General features: G+C 45.3%; 4 protein-coding genes and 1 long non-coding RNA gene across 6 annotated transcripts in view; 1 reads left to right on the forward strand and 4 right to left on the reverse strand.

Annotated features, from left to right (window-relative positions):
- HOXA3 (homeobox A3) overlaps nucleotides 1-13,405 on the reverse strand; it is a 52,419-nt gene extending 39,014 nt beyond the window's left edge. The window contains exon 1 of one of the 2 annotated variants that reach the window (XM_079948058.1): nucleotides 13,264-13,405. The gene's annotated coding sequence lies outside the window, so the exon portion shown is untranslated. The remainder of the gene's footprint in view (nucleotides 1-13,263) is intronic. The other variant, XM_079948064.1, reaches the window with a different exon arrangement.
- On the reverse strand, nucleotides 668-4,206 carry HOXA5 (homeobox A5). Its single transcript, XM_079948087.1, has 2 exons — nucleotides 3,249-4,206; nucleotides 668-2,041 (listed from the first exon to the last, which is right to left on the reverse strand). Exons 1-2 carry the CDS (start codon nucleotides 3,940-3,942, stop codon nucleotides 1,791-1,793), a joined length of 945 nt encoding a protein of 314 aa, XP_079804213.1. The 5' UTR covers nucleotides 3,943-4,206; the 3' UTR covers nucleotides 668-1,790.
- LOC307199924 lies at nucleotides 1,544-13,409 on the forward strand. The gene is made up of 3 exons (XR_013832261.1): nucleotides 1,544-1,668; nucleotides 10,943-11,010; nucleotides 13,272-13,409. It is a non-coding gene; the product is annotated as an uncharacterized lncRNA (long non-coding RNA).
- HOXA6 (homeobox A6) lies at nucleotides 6,157-14,665 on the reverse strand. Its single transcript, XM_079948093.1, is given in 4 exon segments — nucleotides 6,157-6,747; nucleotides 8,433-8,703; nucleotides 13,264-13,266; nucleotides 13,269-14,665. Coding segments are annotated over 4 exon segments (720 nt in total). The 5' UTR covers nucleotides 13,458-14,665; the 3' UTR covers nucleotides 6,157-6,490.
- A 40-nt stretch (nucleotides 14,666-14,705) lies between these two features.
- On the reverse strand, nucleotides 14,706-18,637 carry HOXA7 (homeobox A7). The gene is made up of 2 exons (XM_079948094.1): nucleotides 18,038-18,637; nucleotides 14,706-16,680 (listed from the first exon to the last, which is right to left on the reverse strand). The coding sequence occupies exons 1-2, from the start codon at nucleotides 18,414-18,416 to the stop codon at nucleotides 16,358-16,360; spliced, it is 702 nt and encodes a 233-aa protein (XP_079804220.1). The 5' UTR covers nucleotides 18,417-18,637; the 3' UTR covers nucleotides 14,706-16,357.
- Nucleotides 18,638-23,320: the final 4,683 nt, after the last annotated feature.

Raw genomic sequence — 23,320 nt, forward strand, 5'->3', positions numbered from 1 at the left:
AGTAACGTTACATTTCCTAGCAAAAAAAGAGTAGCTGTAGCGAAAATAAATAAATAAATAAATAACTGTTATGTCGAAGGGTGGAATTTATCCCCACCCGCGCAACAACAGCCACAAAACCCTTCCCCAATACCTTTTTTTAAGAGTGCAAGAATAAGAAGGTGGGTGTATCTGGTTTATTTAAATACTTCCCCCCCCCCCATGTTGGACTGGTGCTCATAGATGCAAGACCTTTCTGGCAGGTCTAGCTTTCTTTAACTTATGAGGATGAACCGATGGAGATAGTATAAAGCAGGTTCTGGAGATGATAATGTTGTTGAAGAAAGGACAGTCGTCTTCTTCTTCTTTTTTTCCTCCCCAGCCAAGAAAGAGCAGAAGTTTGGGGCATTCCTTCTCCCTCCCACCCCACTTTCTAGACAAGGAGTTGGCTGAGGGTCTGTTATTGTGAGCCCTCCACCCAAAGAATAACTTTACAATTCCAAGGGATCTGGGGCAATCGTGTCTGCATCTACTTTGAAGTTGGGTTAGGTCCTTCTCCAACTTTGCTCTAGTTAGAGTGATGAAGCTAAGGACATCTCCGTTAGGGTAGAAACCAAACTACCCGCAGAAGTAAAAACAAAAACAAAAAACGGGGGTTCGATGGGGAAGAAAGAAAAGGGGGAAACCCTTACAATAGAAAGTTTATTTTTTTTCCAGTCAGTTATTAAAAAAAAAAACAGTTTCTTTTCAAAAGCCGATCACATTATTGTTGTTGTTGCTGCTATTATTATTATTATTATTATTGTTTGCTCAAACAGCCAGACTTTGACTCTATGTGTAACTTTGTTCACCAAAAGAAAGGAAGGAAGCTATAAGAGAGAAGAGGGGGTGGGAAATACGTTACTGAAGCTGCGCTTAATAAAAAAGCCACTTCTAAGACTTCGTGCAAAGAGAGTCATATACAAAGGCACAAGCAAAGGACATACTGTCTGGAATCACAGTTTTCGTCACAGATTCACTATTCACTACACGTTAGGACACGTTCCGTTTTTGTATTTCGTCATATTCACCTCTACAACAGCCATTAATGGACACAGGGAAATAAGATAGGTCGTTTCTGATCGGAAATCTCGGCCACAGCTTGGAGCTATACAGACACTGACACGTTTTGAACACACATGCACAGCAAAGCACAGCGAGTGCAACACACACAGAGAGAGAACATTGGGAGTCAAACAGGACTTGTAGGGGAGCCAGATGGGAAGGACTTGAGCGGGAAGCGAACGAGGGACCAAATCGTCCTCCTTTACTTTTGTGTTTGTCTAGGGTGTCTTCCCCCCCACCCCCGGTTCCCCCTCCCACTTTACAGTTACTTCAAGTAACACCACTCGCTTCATATAAATAAGTTAAAACATCTACATTGTCCCCCCCCCTTCAAGACAAAAGCCATTCAAGACATAAAATGCACGGGAAGCAGATCTACTCGTAACACGCGCTAGAGAGAGAGAGAGGAAGAGAGAGACGCGGGCGGGGGCGGGGTGGGGGCTCAATTAAAACAGGCTCAGGATGAAGCGATGGGCGAGGGAATCTTCAGCCTCCCAGAGAAGTTGGAGCAAGTCAGTGTGGTCTACAGAACGAGGGGCAGAAGGAGAGCGAGAGCGGGAAGAGGCTACTGACATTCCACGCAGGGTCAGCTCAATTATAATACTGCTCAGTTACTCGGGTTTTTTTGTTTTGTTTTCTTCCGGGGAAGGAAGAAGGAGAAGGAGCAGCAGCAGCAGCAGCAGCTTCAGGGCCGGGGGGTTTTCCTCTTAAGGGCGGAAGGCTCCTCCCGCCGCTGCCATGCTCATACTCTTCAGCTTGTTATCCTTTTTCCATTTCATCCGCCTGTTTTGGAACCAGATCTTGATCTGTCTCTCTGAGAGGCAAAGAGCGTGCGCTATTTCAATCCTCCGCCTGCGGGTCAGGTATCTATTGAAGTGAAACTCTTTCTCCAGCTCCAGGGTCTGGTAGCGGGTGTAAGCAGTCCGAGCCCTTTTCCCTTCGGGACCCCCTATGTTGTCTGCAACAAAAAATAGAAAGGGGGGGACACGGTTTAGACCTTTGACAAGAGGAGACGTCCCACCGCCGCCACCCCGGATCCTTCCTCTCCAATCTTCCTCTCCCTGATTTCCTTCTCTGTTTGGTATGGGCGTTAAGTTGGGAGAAAATGATCAACAAGTAGCTCTTTCTCCTCTCTCTCTCTCTCTCTCTCTCTCTCTCCACCCGCATCTATCTCTTCTCCCCTTCTCTCAAATAATATCCCGGGCTCTGAATTTGAGTAGCCTCCCCTTTGCCTCTTCTGAGGAATTTTATTTAATCTGGGGAGGATGGCAGCTCCCTTCTGCACCCCGATCCTTAACGTATTACTACTCGCAAGTAAAAGAAAACAAAACCATTTGGCTTCATGAGAACTTACTTCCTCCTGACAGTATGCTGAGGGTCGTGGGGAAGTTGTTACTAGAGTGAGTTTTACACAAACATAAACACCCAAACCAAGCACCCTCTGAAGTTCTGGTCCCACTCCTGATCTGAACACACTTTATCTGGGAGTCACTGGGAAGAATTTCCAAGTGCACTCTGGACTGCAGGACTAACCCCCCCCCAATTGCCCCCCTCCAACCTCCTCTCTTAAGTTTTCCCTCGACTTCCTTCCCTCCCAGAAAAAAATATTTTCCCCCACACCCCCTTTCTCTCTCTCTCTCTCTCTCTCTCTCTCTCTCTCTCACACACACACACACGCACACACATTATTTACTCAACTTCTTTTTTGATATAATTAGTAACGGTGTTTTTCACTGGACGGTCCTCGTCATAAATTACAAGGACTGACACGCACTATTCAAGAGCCCTCTCTTTCACACACACACACACACGCGCTTTCCCTCTCTCTCTCCCCTCCCCCCAAATTTCAATTACACCTCACAGTCCGGGAGACTTAGAAGAGTTATTAAAGAGAGCTTGGCTCACCCTACCCCGATTTCCAAAGTCCCACTTGCCTTTTCCAGGAGGGACCGGGGTTTTTTTTGGGGGGGGGCGGGTTTCCTCCGCATAGACCAGACGATCAGACAAGCAGGCAGAGGAACACAGAGAGCAAGAGAAAGCACATTTCTCGCCCACCACGTTTTCTATTTTGCAAACAATCTACCTTCTCTCTCCCTCGACACACACTCCCCCCCTCCCCACCCCTCTCTCATACATAGATATTGTAATCCGGGCATGCTTTTTACCATGGCTTATGTGCAGTTTTCTCATCCAGGGGTAGATCTGGGGCTGTGGCGGCTGTGGAGCTGTGCTTTGGTCGTTCTGCTGGGGATTCGCCTGCTCGCTGCTGGCCGGGGCGTCCTCCTGGGTGCCTGGCGACGTGCTGAGCCCTTCTCTGCCTAGGTGGTGGGGGTTGTTGCCCGTGCTGCTGGCGCTGGTGCTGGCGCTGGTGCTGCTGGTGCTGCTGCTGGCGCCGCTGCTGGAAGTGGACGAAGTGCTGCTCGAGTTGGCCGTGGAGTTTTTCACGCTGCCGCCGTGATGAGCGTCGCCGCTGACAGGCGAGGTGGCCGCCACGGCAGCGGCGGCGGCGGCGCAGGGCAGAGGGTCAGGCGGAGGCGAGTGAGTGGCCCCCGTGGCCCCCGCCGCCGCCCGGCTGGCGTACCTGGCCTCGGGGGCAGCGCTGGCGGGGTAGCTGCTGCGAGCCCTCTCCGAGGGGCCCCCTGCCCCAAAGTGGCTGGAAGCCGAGCGGCCGACGCTGAGGTCCATGCCATTGTAGCCGTAGCCGCCGCCGCCGCCGCCGCCGCCGTACCTGCCGGAATGCATGCTGGCGGAGTCCCTGAATTGCTCGCTCACGGCACTGGGATCTCCATAATTATGTAACGGGTAGTCCGGGCCATTTGGATAGCGACCGCAAAATGAGTTTACAAAATAAGAGCTCATTTGTTTTTTTTGTTGATGATGATTTTTTTGTTGTTGTTGTTGGTTGGGATTTTTTTGTTGCTTTTTTTTTTGATCGGGGGGCTTGATTTGTGGCTCTTTGCTTCGTTTTTTGGTGCGTCTATAGCACCCTAGCACAATTTATGATGAATTATGGAAATGACTGGGACATGTACTTGGTTCCCTCCTACGTAGGCACCCAAATATGGGGTACGGCTTCATATCACGTGCTTTTGTTGTCCAGTCGTAAATCCTGCCTGATGACCTCTAGAGGTAAACTCGTGCACTAAATGGGGGAGTTTGGGTGGATGCTGGAAGGGCTGGGGCGCGCGCGCCGGCGCGCGCACCCGGCTGCCAGCTCGCGACTGTCAGTCGGCCTCGTGCGCCACCCTCTGGAGGAAAGCGGGATCTTCACCTCCGCAACACCCCCCCCCCCGCCCCAGCCAGGGGCTTACTCGCAAGTCTGGGGTCGAATCGAGGTTACAGCCCATTATAGCAAAATTATGGCATCTCTCACACAGTTCCATTAGTATGGACCAATTTTTAAGGGCTATCGGCTCCAGATCAGAAAACCAGCAAGAATTCAGAAGCATAGGGGAGAAATAATATATTCAATCTTTCCTTTTCAGTAAGATTCCTTTTAATCTTGCACATTCCTTTATTATTTTCTAACATCCCCCATTCTGCTAGAGATTCTTTACAAAGAAAAGCTATATAAATAGAGAGAGCCATATATATATATATAGGGATTTCTTTTGCAGGAGGAAGGGAAAAGACTAATTATTATTGAAGCCAATTAGAGGAAAGCAATAAACCCCAACATTCTAGCAACAATTACTATGGTGTCCTTTTTTCTCAGGCGCTTGAAAAACCAGGATAAAAGGGGTGGCGGGGGATCGATCGCTGTGTATTTTTAAAGATCAGTGCCGATTTCAAAATTTCCTACAGCTGAGCTGTTCTCTAAGCCTCTTTTAAACAGCCTGGAACTAAAAGCAAGCAAACCCCAGTATCATTTTATGACACCGTGGCATATTCTCTGCCTCCCCCACCCAATTTCACAACAACATATATATATACAATGGTGGTGATCTTTTGAGGGGTAGGTTTTCACTATTTCACTTTTATTAATATTCAGAGTCATTTCCCAAAAAGTACACTTTTCATAGTATCGAAAAAGACCTTTGCATTTCCACATATACACAGAGGACGCCAAACACACTTAATCGCATATATAAAGACACATTTTCACTGTCACTGTTATTTAAAGCAAACCGTGCTTGCGCCGGATCCTTCTTTCACACATTCTCAATGAAAGCATAGAATAGTAGCTACATTTCGACTTTGCTTCCATCACCATCATAATTTATTGTCGTTGTTTAGAAATTTAACCAAATGTGATGGGGGGGGGGGGTTGGGGAAACAGCCACAATTCAGTATTCTGCCTGCTCCTTCAACAGTACTCAGAAATCAAAGTTACCCTCGATAGTCAAGTTGTGTTTATGAGCGTGCATATACGTACACACACACACACACACACACACACACACACATTCCTCTAATTCGAACTCTACCCATCTCTGCCTGCCTGGAGATACTTCTCCCTTCACTTGTTGTGCTTTTAATTACAGTATTTTGAGCTTTGTGGGGTTTTTTTTTAAATGCAGGCTTTTGCTAATTAAAACAAAACACTACGCAAATATGTGGCCATTTTGAAACATCCATAGCGGTTCATCAACACTTCAAGGCTGTATTTAAAACAACAACAACAGAAAAACGTTTAATCTCATTATTGAAATTTCCCCTTTCCCTATTTTATTTTGGTGGGGTGGGATCCTAACTATATATTTCAATCATATGTACAAGGAAACACGCTTTTCCTAATCTGTACTGTAATATTTCGGTGACATAAAGTCGCCATAGTGGCAACTTTAATCATGGAGTCTTTTTATTTTTTGTTTTGTATTTTTTTAAAAAATCCGAATGAATAGGCTCAGGTCTGAGGTGAAAAGGAGACGAACAATGGCACCAATCTATCCCGAGTTAGCAGCAAAGACATAAATAAGACGCCTGTACATCTCTGGCAGTCCTAGAATATGGAGGTTTCCCTCTGAGCAAGCGACCGCCGCTCCCCCTTTTTTTGTCCACCAATTTCCAGTCTTTCATATTAACACCGATGCTCCACTTCAAAGTTTGTTTGGTGTGGGGTTTTTTTTAAAAAAAGAATCTTGATACCATCTGAAGCATATCCTAACCTACACTTTGGAGACCTGGTTATGTACACCACTCCCTTCCATGTCCATTTATCCTACCGATCCAGAAATTCACAGTTAATTGCAAATATATATAGATATATATAAATAGGTATATATTTTAATCAAGCCTTTGAAAGTCGTCAGAACCATTACAATACGAATTATATCTATATATATATATATATTCCTGGAGGAACATAAGAGGGGAGGGGGCAAGGGGAGATGTAAAGAGCGACTAATGAAAGGGTATGGTGGCAACTCCACAGCCCCCCCCCCCCCGCCTCGTTGTAAGCATTGTTTTACTCCCCTGACTTTTCCTCTGTTTCTTCTCCCGGCTGGGTGGAATTGATGAGTTTGCTTTCTTTTTTCCATTTCATCCTCCTGTTTTGAAACCAGATTTTAATCTGCCGCTCAGTGAGGCAGAGAGCATTCGCTATCTCAATCCGTCGCCTCCTGGTTAAATATCTGTTATAGTGAAATTCCTTCTCTAACTCTAAGGTCTGGTATCTGGTGTAGGTCTGCCTGCCCCGTCTGCCGTGCGTTCCGTATACTGCACCTATGGAAGGAAAGACAAGATGGTCTCAGTTGAAGAGGCCTTCGTGCTTTCTGTTAACAATGGAGGAAAACTGCTTCGAGCTGCGCTGGTGTGTGTGTTTCCCCCCCTTTCTCCCCCACCCCCAGCCCATATCCTTGCATAGGAAGATATAAGGAGATGCGTGGGGAAAGTTCAGTCCCTTCCTCAACGTTTCCCGGGTTAAATATCTCCCAGGGATATCTAGTTGGTAGCAGAACTTTGGGAAGCGAATGTTCCTATTGACGTCGGGGCTAAAATTCCGCGCTCAACACGCAGAGAATACCCTCATATGGCACGCAAACGGGCACATATGCACACGCTGTGACTGACTCTGTGTGGGGTGTGTAACATTTCTATCTCGCTGTGGCGTAGGCAAAAACTCAGGCTGTAATCCTATACCCATCTACCTGGGAGTAAATCCCATTGAACTCAACAGAACCTACTTATAAGTGAACATGCCTAAGATCACGCCGATAGGGTACCTGGGCAGGAGTCGGACAAAGTTAAGCAGTTCCATTGGTTTTCAGAGGCATACTCGAGCAGGCGCACGTCCTTAACTCTGCTCTATTTAAAATAAGTGCGACCTGAAAGTGCTTAATTTTGTCTGGACCACGACCTTTCATAATAATTAAAGCAACAGATACCAGTTCCTGAGCTCATTTATTTGCAAGGCCCTTGATTTCGGTAAAGCCTACTTCCAAGCAAGCCCTCTTAGGATGACAGCCTAGAAGCGAAGTATAATTACAAAGAAATAAATCCTAATATGCATTCTTAAAGCAACAAGCCCCCACCTCATATTTACTGCAGTGTGGTGCCCCCAAAAGAAACAAACTCACAATGGAGAAGGTAAACTTATGTAGGAAAAACCTGAATAAAAATGCGTCGTGGAGTTTAAATTTTGCATGGCTTTTCTCTTTTCCTTTAAGAGGGACAAAGGATGAAATTCTGATCCATTGAAATCAATGGGAATTTGGCCATTGATCAAGTTTCCTCTCTTCCCACCTCCTCCGCCCCCAGTAGATGATTTGTGTGCGTGCACATATTACTGGAAAACGTGCATTCAGTAGCTAATACTTACACACTAATGAGTGGGTGAAGGGAGGGGGAAGAGAGGATTTGTCTTGCAAATATATTGAGCAGTCAATACAGAGGGCATATTCCTCTGCATCAGTCTCTGGCTCTCATGGAAGCGGGCTTCTTTTAATAATGATTATTTCGTACTAGTAGCAGCAGTAACCACCACCCAAGCCTACAACGAGCACCAGATCTTAGTACTTTATACCGAACTGGCTCTCAGGTATGATTGTTTGGGCATTGCAACCTTTATCTGCTGACTCAGACTTTAGGCGACCTTTCCTTTAAAAAATAATAATAAATGCATACTTCTTCAAAGTAACACCCCCACCCCACCCCACCCCACCTCACCCCGCCCAGCAAAGTGTCAGGATAGAGAAGAACCTGGAGAGGAATCTCAGTCTACCCATTTGCTTGCAGGTGACACTGGTCTTCATAGATCCAGCTTCCCGCCCCCCCTGCAAAAAAACCCTCTCATATTCCTCCATCCTCCCCCAAAACCCTTTATCTCTCTCTCTCCCCCCTCACCTTCACTTTCACCCTCTCTCGCCCGCCCGCCCCCCTTGAGTCTTGCTTGCATCCCTGTGACTTACCAGCGCACGAGTTCATCCTTTGCATCCAAGGATAAACAGGGCTGCTGTACTTCCGGTCGCTTCCTTCCTCGTTTAGGATTTTGGCCGGCCCGCTCTCGGGCTTGTACTGCTGGTCAGAAGCAAAGCAGGGCATATAGTCCCCAGGGTGGCTGGCCCTTTGCTTGCCACTGCCGGAGGGCGAGGAGGCGCCGCCCAAGTCCTTGTCTGGATAGAAGCAGGAGGCTCCATAGTCATAGGATGCCCGGTTGCAGGCGATGACCGTGTTGGTGGACTGTTGATAGAAGCAAGGTGAGGAGTAGGTCTTGTCCTGCAGGCTGCCGGCCCCATAAGAGGCTGGGAAGTGCCTCAGAGCCTCGTACCCAGCTGGGTAGATGGGGATCTGCCCGAGGAACGACTCCTGCCCATTAGGCAGGCTCCCCGGGAAAGTGGGATTCACAAAATAGGAACTCATTGACGCTCCCCAGATCCCGGACCGTGATTTGTTGTGTATTAGTACATCTGGCTATAACTATTAGTAGTCATCGAAGTGGTTTGTTTCTGGATGGCCGAGCGCCAAAAGCGACAGCAGCAAATAGCACCAGCTGATGGCTCGGCGACCAATGAGAGAGCGGCGGAGGGCCCTTCTCCCCTGGGACCCGCCGCCACCGAACCAGCAAAGTTACAAACAACACCCCCCAGCCGCCGTATCTCAGCCGCCGCCGGAGCCCGGCAGATGGATGGCAACTTGGAAACAGCGGTTATCGTCCGCTGTGCCAAAAAGCTGGAGGCGTGGGGACGGCTAGAGAGGAATTGTGTGTGTGTGTGTGTGTGTGTGTGTGTGTGTGTGTTGTATAGATAAATAAATCAAGGTGATTGTAGACACCCAGAGCACAACCCCGCTGGCATCTGTAAGCAAAAGAGGCACCTCTGCAAAGTTAAGGTGTCTAGACTGAAGGCGTTATGAACCAGCACCCAGGAAACTCCCCATTGCCCCCTCTCGATTGATTCTCCCGCCAGGACCCTTCAGCCTCCCCCCCCTCCCCGGAAGACGAAAGCAAGGCAGCCGGTTGGTTGATTTACGTGGTATCTAAGAATTTTAAAAATATAATAAGAAAGTGTCAAACAAGTTCGAAAACGGGAACTTTTGCTCACTGACCGGATTAAAAAGAAACCACCTCAATTAAAAGCTTCAATTATTTTCACATATTCCTAGTCCGGGGTGGGGCGGGGAGAATAAGCTTAGTCATACAAGGCTTCCCAAAAGGTTTCGATTCAGGTAATAATAAATAATAATAATAATAATAATAATAATAATAATAATAATAATAATATCGAATACAGCTTAGCCTAGTTTTATTTGGTTAGTAAGAAAACACGCGGACGCAGATACGTCTCTCTGCAATAATTATTCTTCTTTGAGCCTCTTGGTAGCTGAGGAAAAGAATCTCGTCTGTTAAGCTTGACCCAGACAATTTTAATAGTAATTCGGAAAGCAGGAAAGAAGTGAGGATGTCTCGACGTGGTTGTTATTGTGTGTTGGCAGTGGGTGGTGTGTTTTTTTGTTGTTATTGTTTTTGGCAAAGGAATCCTCTCGAAAGTAGCTGAGGATACGACATCAGAAGCTTTGAAAAGGCTGAATCATTCCGGCAAGGACAGGCTTGTTTTTCTTGTTGACATTTTTTAACTCGTCAAGGAATATATCCGCAGCTTTAGTCTTTGTTTTTGTCTCAGTCTGGCAGGCAGAGGGGAAACCCGTCATGGCGAACTCTGCACAAATGCCCTTTATAGCCAGTACTTTGGGTGGTGGGGCTGCCCCTCTTCATATTTCTATTTAACCTGTCTGTTGTGGACTTCCCCAGACCTCACCTAGCAAGCAGCACACTAATCCCTCCCCCACAAACGTGGTGGAAATTTTAGGGTAATGAAAAGAAGGGGTTTTGCCTAGGCCTAAGGTAGCAAAGGTGATAATGCTAACATCTGAGAGATCCACGCTTTTAATACATCTGGTTCAATTCTAAGCACGTTTACTCAGAAGTAAGTCCCCCCCCCCCCAGCCCATTAGGACTTTGGTCCCAAGTAAAGTGTTTTTAGGGCAGAGGCCCACAAAATGTTTTCTGTGCCAATTGCCTGGGTAGCGATTTACACTTCCCTCCACAGACTCGGGTTTTTGAAAGGGCGCTTTAAAAACTATCCCTCAATTGGCTTGAAAGCCGTGAGCTTTGTCCCAGTTGCAATCTGGTTTGTTTCATTTCCGGAGTCCCATTACGGGATCTATAAAACAGCAATAAGTTAAAACGTCTCCCCACCGTGTGCATTGTTTGCGCCCCTCATCGGGGTTTCACAGGCAACTCTCGATTACCTCCAATAACGGCGAGTGCTTTCAAAGGACTTCCCCAATCTTTCCGCTAAAAGGTTACCTATAAATGCAATCGATAGTATAGGTGGGAGAGCTCAGAAGCAGAGAAACAGGAAGCTGACCATTCGCCGAGAACAACAAAAATGAGTAAATCACGTTTCAAACATTTTTACAGTGCAGATATATAACGTCAGGATGCACAAGGCACTCGAAAGTGGGAAACTTCATACGGTTGAAGGACAGGTAAAACATTTATTTACTCTCTATTAATATTTTCTGGAAGTTGTGCTAAGGTTTCCCTTCCCATCAGTTTTAATGAACCAAAATGCCATTCTCAAATCATCCTGCGAAGACCAGCAGCCAGGAAAATTCAGCGCAATATAACGAAGGAATCTCCCTCATTTTTCTTTTACTCACCAAAAACCAAATAAAGCAGAATTTAAAGTAGAAAAGTGCATGCAATGCTCACCAGGTCTCTTAACGAGGTTATTTAGCAATATGCAATGTAATAATAATAATAATGTCATGGTTGCAGTCCAATGTACAAATACATACATATATATATATAAAGATCTGCTAGTAGAAAAGTCCCCCCTCCCCAACTAGAGGTTCCGAGACCCACATCTGCTAAGCAGAAGCCTTGCCATAGACTGCAGCTTCTCAAATGAACCCAGACAAGCTCCCGGAGACACATTCCTAACCCAAGCAAGGTAAACAGCTGGAGTGGCCCCGTTTAAAAGAAAACATGCAAAACTCCAAAACTTTATATATATATATATACCTGTATAGCAGTACCCATCGATTTAAAATGTGTGACTACCCGTTTAACAGTGCGAGGATTTCCCCCATCCACCCCCTTTCCTCTCGGGCTTTCATTCAATCGAAGCCATAAGTCAAACAAAGTTAGAATACAGGTGCGGGGGGCAGTTACCCTCTTAAGCTTAAAAGCTCCGTTTCCCTAAAGTATAAATCCACTTGCAAATCCTTCTTAGGTTCAGAGATGTAACAGAAAGCAACATTTAGCTAACAGCCGCTAATCCAAACAGTTCTCGCAATCCCAGCTATTGTTTAGACTGGACGTGTTAGTAGCCCTTCCTGGTCCTTCCAATTCACCACGCCAAAACATTCAGTTCAACAACAATATCTTTCCGGGGTGTCCCCTTCAAATCCCGTCTGCCACGTAAATTTTTTAAGCTCTCGCGGAAAAAGAATCCTTAAAGCGATACGGCTGGAGGTGGGCAACTGAAGGCCGATTTTTACAAATAGAGTTTTCCAATGGAGAACCACCCGCTACGTTCTGCGGGGGTGTGTGTGTGTTTGGATGTGTGTGTGTGTGTGTGTGTGTGATACTGGCGGTTGCCCCAGCTCACTCTGCTTCCAGTACCACCTTCAACCACACAGTGGCAGCACTGAGTACACTCCACTTGGCGATAAATAATCCGACATTCACTGCGGTTGCAGTCAGCCAGATACTGCAATGCAATGCACACGTAATTCTTTATCAGCTCGGAGAAGTGGGGGGGGGGCACCCATCGTTCTGAACACATAAGATAATTGCTTCTAATCTTTAACAACTGAAATGAATATTTGAAGATATGCAATCCGAAATATTTTCCTCCCAGAAAACCATTTTAAGGAGACGACACAAAATGGGCGCATAACACAAAATTACATACCCTTACGAAAATATTGCTTCACCACATCCCTCCATCTACACCAATTTTGAGGATAATTTTCTATTATTTCATTAACCTGTTTTTCTCTCACATCCACACAAACACTCCCCCGTCTCCACCAAACAAAAAGCCGCATTTTGTGATTCTGAAGTAAGCTTCCTTATTGCATTTAATCCTTAGTTATCATTAAGGAACAAGCTGCATTTCGGGACTTTAAAAACCTCCTAATGTTATCCAGGCGCCATACGATATACGTGACAACCATGCTATTGTACGTACTTCTTCATCTGATGATGGAGCGATAAAGTGCATGCATAATCTAACCTCTGACGTTACCGGAATTAATTTCCAACATCTAAAATGAAGCGATAAGTTCCTAAACTCTCTATTTACATCGACAGATCTCATAGCAACAACAACCACGCATTAAACACAAAAAAGTCAAAACGCACCCGCTTTGCTTAAATTCACATTTTAGAAGCATTCCAGCTCTGCCTTACTATCAACGCAGCATTTAATGAGACGGTTTCTAAAATCTCCCGTAGCTTCAAAAAAAATACAGGTTCTTCTTAAGCAAATGTAGCTGCAGCCGGTGCCAAAATAGCATATCTACAGGCTCACTAGCAGTTCTGGTCTGTTTTGATTGCACCCGGCACAATCCAGGAAGCTTAGAGAGTCAATTGGCACCATCGCACCTTTGGCGGAACAACATTCTATGTCTAATCTGTTTCAGAGAAGGATGCTGATTTTCCAGGTTTGTCTAGTCTAATGTTATAACATGGGTTGCTCGTTCATGCTGGTAGTTCTCTGGATTTCTCACCTTTTTAGGTTCTGGCTTGCAGGAGCCCCTGCTACTTTGACAGCTGTCGCTTTGGCTGCACCGGAGACGAATCGCCCTCCTTTTGGTGCCAGAAGAAGCAGGAAATTAGCCAGGTTGCGAGTTGAAAATCTGCCACTCCAGCGCTTTGAATCCAATATGCCACACCTTCCGGCGGAGGAACTGGAAATTGCCATCCAAGACCTGCATTCTAGGCGACTGCCTGCTCTGAACCTCCATCCACCCGGCTCCCTATTGACTTACAAAGGACAAATGAAAATCGGGGGTGGTGGAGGTGGGGGGGGGGGACTGAAAAGCCAGAGAGATCCGAAGCAGGACAGAGCTGAGCAAAAGAATGCAGCTCTATTCTCGCCAGGGAAATTATAAAAAAGTTCATGTTCACGGTTGCCATCCACATGACCATCGGCAACCAATGGAGGAACGGAACCACTCATAAAGTTGTATTGCAAAGTTGTAAATTTTCATAAACAACAACGGATTTATGGCTCTTTCCTCCTCACTAAGAAAGAGGCAGGACTTAGAGAGGCGCCATTTTACCAGAGAGGCAAGCTCTAGATTTTTTAAAGGACCCACAGTCTGGACAATTTTTGAATTGCATTTTATAATAGGGGGAATATTAAAACTGTGCCACACGCTTTTAACAGAGCAGCAGGAAATCTGCCCTTATTCACTCACCACTCTTATTTATCTTTCCCTATATATATATATATATATGAGAGATAGCACTCAGTTTTGCTTTAAATGAATAAAAAGGGGGCGGGGAGAAAAATTGCTCGTAGGAGAAATATTTTAGGAATATGCTATGGAAATAGGTTCTATACGTGTTATATCTTTGCTGATGGCATTGTCCTTAATTCCGTGTTCCGGGGGCTACCGTGCACCCTACAGACGGCGCCTTAAAGCGCCTTATAGTCATTCCATTCCATTCCAGAAATTTCAGTGACTTCCTCTCCAAATTGCGGACTATACCAGCCTATATATACCTCGCGAGAGGCGTTTGAAAAACAAATCCTGAATTAGTTAATTAGGACCTACTTCGAAATCAGATGTATGTTTTCCAACGAACCAGTAGACTCATCTTAAGCAAAATCTCTCTTTTGTATCCCCATTATACTATGGGGAAGGAACTCTGATTGGAATCCACGAGATTTCCGCCCAAGTAATATTTGGGTTGCTTGCTGGGTGGCTAGCAGCCCGCTCGCTCATTCTCATATATAAAGTAGATCACTGTGAGAGCAGATCTTAGTGATTATATTAACATTTATTTCCAAGTACCAGGTTGACAGAGTTATAGTTAGTTGCTTTGGGTTGTTTTGTATATACTCGGGACTTTCGCATTTGGATGCGGGTCTGCATGCCTGCCTAAATGTGTATATAAATGTTTATATAGATATGTAACTTTTAATAATAAAAAAGAGAGGATATTTTGTCAACAAGCATTTTTTATTTCTGTGTAACATAAAACACATCGAACGTGGGCGATACACAACAGCACCTCCGAAGAGTATTCACGCAGACGCACACACACACACGCACTTCCCGCCCCCTTCAATTTTAACACGAGATACCTCAATGTTCACAGTGGAAAAACACATTGTAACGTACATTTTATGAATAAAGTTTAGCCAAAACTTTCAAGGCAGAATTTATTTATACAGAGTTGTCGACGTTGCTTCATGCTACAAAGTTTGCCTAACCAAGTACAGGCTTCCCAGCAGATGACATGGTATATTTATCAATGAGGTCCAAGAAAATCTGAAATGGCTCAAGCCTCCCTCGATCCAATATACAATATTCGTTCATTGTTATGAAAATTAACGTTGCTTCAGACTTAACACATTCTGGCAATAGGGAGAAGGGAATAAGGTGGCTGAGAATAGGTATATGTGGCCGGTGCTTAAATTCACATCTTTTTTTCAATTTGTTGCTTTGTGTTTTTTTCAGTTGCATCAAGCAGAATGGTAGAAAACTCAAAAGGGAACACTGAATCGGCCATGAACAGAGCCGCACAAAAAGGACGCGATGAAACCGCTTTGTACAAATCTATTGCGATGGTTTAACCTCCATCAGATTCGGCCTAGCGAAGACTTGTGTGACGAAAGCTTACATTGCAGCATATTGTTTCCACTTAATAACAGCTTTAGAATAAATATATTATTATTATTATTTAAAAATTTTAAATTATACTCAACAACACCAGGCATCAAATCCTGCGGCGGACTTGGGAAGGCCTCCCATTTCAATTGTTTTCCCTTTTATACCTTATGCGCTAAGCTTCAGGTCCCACTAGGAAGTCCGCTTTAAGTATTGTCATCTTTCCTTTTTGCATTAATAAAATACAGCATAATTTTGAAGATAGGTAGGCGGAGCTAGATAATAGGTAGTTTGGAAAATAGGTAGTACAAATCACTGCAGCTGAGTGTAGTGGTTTAAGTCATTGTTTTTTCCCGCATGGAATTAGAAATTCCCCACCCGCCCCAAATCCTTCTTCAGATTATTTTAAACAAAGACACAACAACAAAAAATTTCAGTAACTGGAAGTACATCGATTCTCATCGTAAATTAGGTAGTTTGAGTGTGAGCCTAATGCACTTGTCCCTTAGCGATTGATTGGGACCAGTAGAGTCAGGTAGTTATTTGGAAGTTAAACTATATGGGGCTCCCCAGCGTCCCCCCTTTTTCTTTTTCTTATTATGTGCAAGTTACGACACCCCCCTCCCCTCACAGATATCAGGGCGGGGAGAAAAATCTATCCGTCTATCATGTAACAAAAAATAATAATACAACAGGTTTGGACATTCACAGCCAAACTGGTCCGGGTGTTCAAGTGATAATTTTACTCTTAGTTTACACAGAGCTGTGTCTCGGATGCTCTGGGAATGCGGAAGGGCCAGTCGAGGTGAACTCACCTCTCCCCCCATCCCTTATAATTGGAATTGGCGATTACAAGGGTCTCCTTTTTAAATAGATTTTAATTATTATTTGAAGAGAGCATTTACAATGTCACGTGCATACAGAAGACGAGCGCTGGGCTCCGGCGAAAGAGAGCCCGGGAGAGGGGGGGGGAGTTGTCCGTTCATTCCGCTTCCTCTTCCTCTTCTTCCTCCTCCTCCTCTACTTTCTCCACAGAGGCAGTAGCTGATGTGCTGTCGTTGGCCGCCGGGGCGCCGCTGCCGCCGCCGCCGCCGCCGCCACCTCCAGCTTCTTCTTTATGCTCCTTCTTCCATTTCATGCGCCGGTTTTGAAACCAAATCTTGATCTGCCTCTCGGTCAGGCACAGGGCGTGGGCGATCTCTATCCGCCGCCGCCGGGTCAGATAGCGGTTGAAATGGAATTCTTTCTCCAGCTCCAGAGTTTGGTAACGGGTATAGGTCTGACGCCCTCTCTTCCTATCCGGACCTGAAGAAAGGATTTGGGGAAGAACCCGGGAAGAACCACCGAAGTTAGAAGACCAGGAAATAGTTTTACAACAGCTTGCAAACAAATAAAAACAAAACCCTCCTATTTCCTATTCTCTCTCTCTCTCTCTCTCTCTCTCACACACACACAGAGTCCCACCCCCACCACAATAAATGTGTGTGTGTGTGTGTGTCGGAAAGGGACAGCAGCATTTCAAGCCTGCTCATGCCTACTCAGAAGTAAGCTCCATTGAGTCCAGCAATGCGTAACTTCCTGGCCAGTGGGTAGAAGCTGACCGTCCAATTCTGAGACACGTCTACTCGGAAGCAAATCCCACTGACTTCCTGCACAGTATACTAAAAACTGAAGGCTTAGCTTTCCCTCAAGTGCCCCGGGCAAAGGCGACAAGCCGGGAGAGACTGGGTGGGTGGAGAAATTCGGGTTTTAACCATGTAGTTTAAATAAATAAACCCAGGCGGGAGAAAGAGGGCGATTGACTGAAAGCAAACTCTCTCCGGTTTTGCCCGCCACATTCCAGACTCTGGCGGAAGTCAAAGCGGTGTCTGGAACTCAGGGCTCGCTTTCGCTCCCAGTTAAAAGAGCAGGTCTTCCTGTCCTCCCGCAAAATTAACTGCAGGTTCGAGTTTGCGTCGCTCCAATAACACCTTTCTTTATTGACATACCTACCACTCACCGTCTATATTTCTTGCGGAGGGTGGGTGAGATAAATATTAGGGAATCAAACGTTTTCGCTCACTCCAAGAATAGAAAGATCCATTTTTCCCCTCATATTTTTTTTTTCTCTCTCTCTCTCTCTGATACGTCCCCCACCCCAGTCCGCACCCCCGGCTCTTCTCTCACTCAGCATTACTCCCCCCCCTCCTTCGCCAGTGCGGGCGTGGAGAAGCGAGGCTCTCCCCCTGCCAGTCTCCGGCCACCTTCGCCATCACCCTTCCCATATTTCCCTAGGGCCCCGACCAAAAATTCAACCCAACGCTCCCATTCCATATCAGGGGGGGGGGGGAGAGAAAGAGAGAGAGAGTTAAATAAATTTACGAGGCTAGAACCCATTAATTGGGCAATAAAAAGTTTTATGAGACTCATTTACATACAATGCCACGGGCTTTCTGCGCAATGGCGCCGCTTGCTCTAATTAAAAGCAGGCAGGCAGGCAGGGCAGGCGCGCGCGCGCTCCTTTCGTGGAAGTTGCCCCCGCACCCGCGTGGAAGTTGCCATTCGCCTTCTTGGCAGCGCTTTCAATCCAACGCTCCCCCCCCCCTCCGCCCGGCCTTCCCCGCCCGCATCTCGGTTTTGTCCCCCACCTCCCTCCCTCCCTTCCTTCCTTCCTCCCCCATACCTGAAGACCTCATCCAGGGGTATATCCGGAAATTACTCTCCGCCTGGCTGTGCAGGTTGCTGTCCTCCGCTTTGTCACAGCTGGGTTTGGTTAAGTCATTGCAAAGGACGGGAATGTTCTGATCAAAAGAGGAGCAATGCAGATTGTAGGCATCGGAGCCCAGGCTGTATCCGGAAGAGAACGGGCTTTGATATATGGTGCTGTTCACGTTGTACAAGGCAGGCATGGAGGAGGTGAACGCGCTAGCGCCTGGTCCATAGCCGCTTCTCTGCGAGTTGGTAGCAAAGGAGCAAGACGTGGGCTCCGCATTTTGGAAGAGAGAAGCAGCCCCCGTCGTATATTTGCTAAAAAGAGCGTTCACATAATACGAAGAACTCATAATTTTGACCGGTGATTTGTGGTCCGGTAGGCTTCCGTGTCGGTTTTACGAGGTAGCGTGATATATGATAACATTACACCCCCAGATTTACACCAAACCCCATTTTCTTTTGGACTGAGCTGCCTCCACCACGTGACCAGTCATATGACCCCATCCTCCAATCTCCTCCTGCATCACAGGTGGTATAGATCAGGGTGGCTCACAAGGTCCTATGATGGAAGGGGAAGAGGATCGAGCCGACGCCTGGCCGATTCGAAGGCGAGGGGGAGACTTGGCCGCTCGGCCAGCTCCAACGGGGCCCGGGTTCCCGGAGCGGCTCCGGATAAAGCCGAGGGAGCGCCGAGATCAGCCCCGAGCCAGAGGGAAGCTAGAATAAGAAACGTCAACCCAGTGTTGTGAAATACACATTTTCCTCTTTGCATCTTTAGCCTCTCTACCCCTTTTCTCCTCGTCTTTTCTTTTTTTAAGGGGAGGAAAACAGCATTTCTGTTCTGCTCCTCCATATACCCCACTCCTCAGTCATATTTCCTGCAGAGCTGGAAATAAACCACAAACACAACTCTGAGTTTCCATGTATGTTTCCTGTTTGTTTTTCTTGTTTCTTATCACTCTCCGCCTTTCAGCTCTTCCATATTCCGAAAGGGGAGGGGTAGAGCTGCGGGAGGGAAAGTACATTAAAAAAATAAAATACAAAGGCAAGGTGCCCATAAAAATACCCCATAGTAAAAACAACCACCACCATTATTCAGGATGTGTTATCTGCGTCTGTCTACCTCAAGTGTGTGTGTCTGAATGAACTCATTTGGCAAATCCTTCTGTATCCTGCTCTCATTTATTTTTCCTCAGGAAAGGAAAGAGTGAAATATTTATATGAGAGGCTTCACAATTTGCTCGCAGATTTATTAAGATATTGACAGACATATTCGGCTAATCGCTGCTGGCAAGATGAGTGAAGGGTTGCTAAATACGTGTTCTATCATCTCTCTCTCCCTCTTTTGCCAAATTCTCTTCCTCAGCAACAAAACACAAACAGAGAAAAAGCACAGCATATCTAAGGGAGGACGGGTGGGTATCTTTCCTAAAAAGAAAGGGGGGAGGAGGAGGAGGAGGAGGAGAAGAAGAAGAAGAAGAAAGATGAAGGCATTTGTCTACTTTTGCCTGTTCCTCTTACTCCAGGAAGGTTTATATCCAGGAGGAGTTTTTTGTTTTTTGTTTTTCGGTGATAATGCAGCCGGTCTGCCTTTACCAGTGCGGATTTCTTCTATCCATTAGCATGCATATTTCAGCCACCACTACCCCCTCCCAAAAAAAAGATATAGTGGGAAATATAATAAAAACAAACGGACTTTCAGCACCTCTTATTTTTTAAAAAATCGAAGAGACTTGGGATGCGGACTCAGGTTTCTTTGTTTCATCTGGCTTCTTCTTTTTCCTCCCCCGCCCCCGGGGTAAATAAATACCTACCTCTGGTTTTATGTGGTGGTGTTGGTGGTGTCGAGAGCGGTGGCGTGTGTGTGTGTGTGTGTCCCAGATCTCGGATAAGGCAGCTCCTTAATTTCTTAACATTCGGCCCCCGCCAAGCAATAAGAGAACACGCCATTGAGGATGTTGCGCCCTACCCTTCCTTTAAAACGGATCGTAAAACTAGTTTCCTTCCCTCAGACGGGGGAGTTTTGGTAAAGACAGCTTTTACTGCCCTGCTATATTGCACATCATAAACTGGAAGGAGGACAATGAGATTGCCCCGGAAATTCTCCCTTTAGATTATAGAGTTTGGTATCCTGTGTGTACAAAGAGGTTCTCACCAGTTTAAAATTATGCCTGGCCCATATTTCGCAGGGACCCTTCAGAGGGGCACATTTTGGCAACCCATGGGAGGGAAGGAGGGGGGGAGGGCTCATCTAAGGGGCCTGAGGAGGCCCGGGTGCAACAGGGGCTGGAGAGAGGTGTTGGTGTACAGTTTTGGAAAGGAAGGACGTTATTGTCATGAACTCATCTTCACAATCAGTGATATGGACTGGAGCCGGTCCTGGGCGCGGAGACCGCCCTTCGAGGTTTGCTTTGCTATTCCTAGGAGAGTACAGGCTGGTTGCATCGACAGACGTCTTTGGTTTTCATTCCGCCAAGATCGGTCAAGGCACCAAGATGGCTGTCAAACCCAAAGGAAGAAAACGTGTTTGTTGGGGGGGGGGGGAGAGAGGCGTGTGGTGCAAGATTGCGGGGCTACAATAATAATAATAATACCCCCTCAAAAAAAATAACCTCGAAATTTTAAGAAAGAAAGGAAAGCCTCCTGAGAAAAATAAAAAAGGCTAAGAAGTTAGAAGGGAAGGCGAAGGAAAAACCTGCCAAAGACGACGAGCCAGATCAAAGAAGCGGAATTAGACGGCATTCTGCCAATAAATTGCTCCTCTGGTGACAACGCAGCCAAGATGCCAGAAGAAAGCAGCAGCAAACAGAACCGACAGTCTAGACTTGGGTATTGATAAGAGCAAGACAGAATTTTATCGATGAGTCTTTAAAGGACACCGTTAAGTGCAACTAGCATTGAGGCCGAGCTCTGGGAGGATCAAACCGCACACTGCTTTCTTAGACGTGTGTGTCTCAGTTCTGCTGGGATTATATAAATATATTTTAAAATCGCGTTTGCCTAAAGTCACTTCTTGGAAGTGCTACTTAAATTGAGAAGACCATCACACACACCCACACACACGCCGTTGTCCACGGCCTCCCCTCCAGGAAATAGGGCGTTTTATAATAAAGACTCAGGACTAACCCTCGCTAAACGGAATGAGCTCCGAATCACCTCCAGAGTATAGACTTCCAGTATAAATAGCAAAAAAAGAGGGGTGAAATGATTATTCACTTCTAAGCAATGTTTCCGGGACATATTACGGTACATGAATGCGGAAATTTAATGGTGCCCAGTTTTAGAAGATGCCTCTATTCTCCATCCCACTTAAAAAGAAAAAGAAAAGATATGTTGGAATGGATACTGCTTAATTATTTAAAGTTTTCCCTAGGTCACTCATTCCATCCAAAATGCCCTCTCCGCCCCCTTTAAAAAATTGTAACCTAGAAACTACTGCTTTCTAGGTTTCTCTAAACAAACCTCGTTTAAAAACAACCTCCACCCACAGAATAAAATGTTAAAAATAACGAGGATGATTTAAAAACACACACACCAAATGGTCATTCTGCAGGGTGGTTTATTTTGGGATCAAGCAAAGAATTTTCTGCAATTTGGACTTGGGGTATTATTCCGCTGTTTCAGCTGCCTTCTTCCTCCTTTATTCCCTCCATTGATCACCCATTGTCCAAATTACTTACAACAAATGTATATATTCGTGTTTGCATTTTACTGTAGCTGAAGTCATTGAGGACAAGCTACATTAAAAGTACACACGAGACAATAAGAATTAACATTAAAAGCTGCCATGACCAGTCATTCGTTCATATAAACGACATTTTCTACAGGGGATTTGTATTAAGTACAGTATATGTAAGTTCCATCCTAAATAAATGCACAATAAATTTCCAGTCTTTTTTAGGAATCCTCCTGGATTCCTACTAAGGAATTACAATGAAATACCTTTGATAATCACATTTAGTGTGTCATTTGACTGCTAAACGTTCTTTTTCTCTTTTTGGCAGGGAAAAAAGACGCAAACTTAAAGCGTTTTCCCAATAATGTTATTTGTCTTTCTTGGCTCTTAATTTCGGTACAGTAGGCACACATTTGTGGTTTGATTGTCTTATTTATTCACAAACATCGAGTCCATTCATCTATCTTCGGTATGTGTGTTTGTGTATATGGCTCATATACTAATCGATGGAGCCGTAGAATTCAGAAGTGAAGGAGAGGTGTGTATATATATATATATATATATATATACACACACACACACAATATATATACAATATATACATAAACATACACACACACACATATGAAAGAGTAAATAAAATGCCATAAGAGTTCCAGCCTAGATTCGTACAGGCATCTTAGTCCTGCGGTGTATTAGAACTGTTATCATCTGCACTGCATAATTAAACCGGGTCCCACAGAGATGAAATTGCTTAAGAAAGCGAGCGGGAGCCTTTAACTGCCTCAAAGACATCTGGTGAAGAAATTCAGTGGCCGGTAAATAATTTTCAAATTAAATTTTGTTGCCGAGCCACCAACTTAGAGCCTCTGTTTTGGCCCGGTGAAAAGAACGTCGTTTCCGAAGGATTCTGGCCCAGAGCAGAATGGAACCAAAGGCAGGGATCATTGGCTGAATAAGAGATTAAGACTGAGCCATCCATGTTCAGCAATTCAAAAGCTCGCCCATTGCATTGTGAAAACTGTTTGCTCCTAATAAATACTTTTTTAAAAAAAATGATCGGAGCATTTTTTTTAAAAAAATATTTAAAAACCCACGTCTAACTGTGTGTTGTTGTTTTTTTAAAAATACACACTGAGCATGTTTCTTTAACAGCTCCGCCGCGTTTCAGTCACCAGCATCCGCATTCCAAGCGCTTTGAGATTCCCGGCTATAAAAATTGCTTATGCGGCCTCAGTATAGCGTAGTGTAGTCCTATACATGTCTACTCTGAAGTAAGAAGCTTTGCTGCATTCATTGGGGCAGATCCCCAGGTAAATTGCCTAAGCCATGAACGGGTTAATGCAAACGATTATATTGTGTGAGAATATCTGCTTTGACTTTGTGCATTATATATCCCTTACATTATATATCCGTTATGCATTTTCATTAGTCGATTACAATATACACGGGATGTTTAACCCAAATGCATCTGTATAAGCTTAAACTGTTTAAATATATTCTCACTGTACATGTGTTTGATACGTGCACTCAGGCGCACGACATATTATTTGCTCTTACTGCGGTCAAATTAGCAGG

The sequence above is a fragment of the Podarcis cretensis genome (assembly GCF_951804945.1).
Source record: "Podarcis cretensis genome assembly, chromosome: 12".
Lineage (NCBI taxonomy): Eukaryota > Metazoa > Chordata > Lepidosauria > Squamata > Lacertidae > Podarcis > Podarcis cretensis.

Coding starts and splice junctions, on each gene's coding strand:
- HOXA5 (XM_079948087.1), bottom strand. CDS start 3,942: ATGAGCTCTTATTTTGTAAACTCATTTTGCGGTCGCTATCCAAATGGC. Junction 2,042..3,248: donor AAAACTGCACATAAGCCATG/GTAAAAAGCATG, acceptor TTTTTGTTGCAG/ACAACATAGGGGGTCCCGAA.
- HOXA7 (XM_079948094.1), bottom strand. CDS start 18,416: ATGAGTTCTTCGTATTATGTGAACGCTCTTTTTAGCAAATATACGACG. Junction 16,681..18,037: donor CCCCTGGATGAGGTCTTCAG/GTATGGGGGAGG, acceptor TCCTTTCTTCAG/GTCCGGATAGGAAGAGAGGG.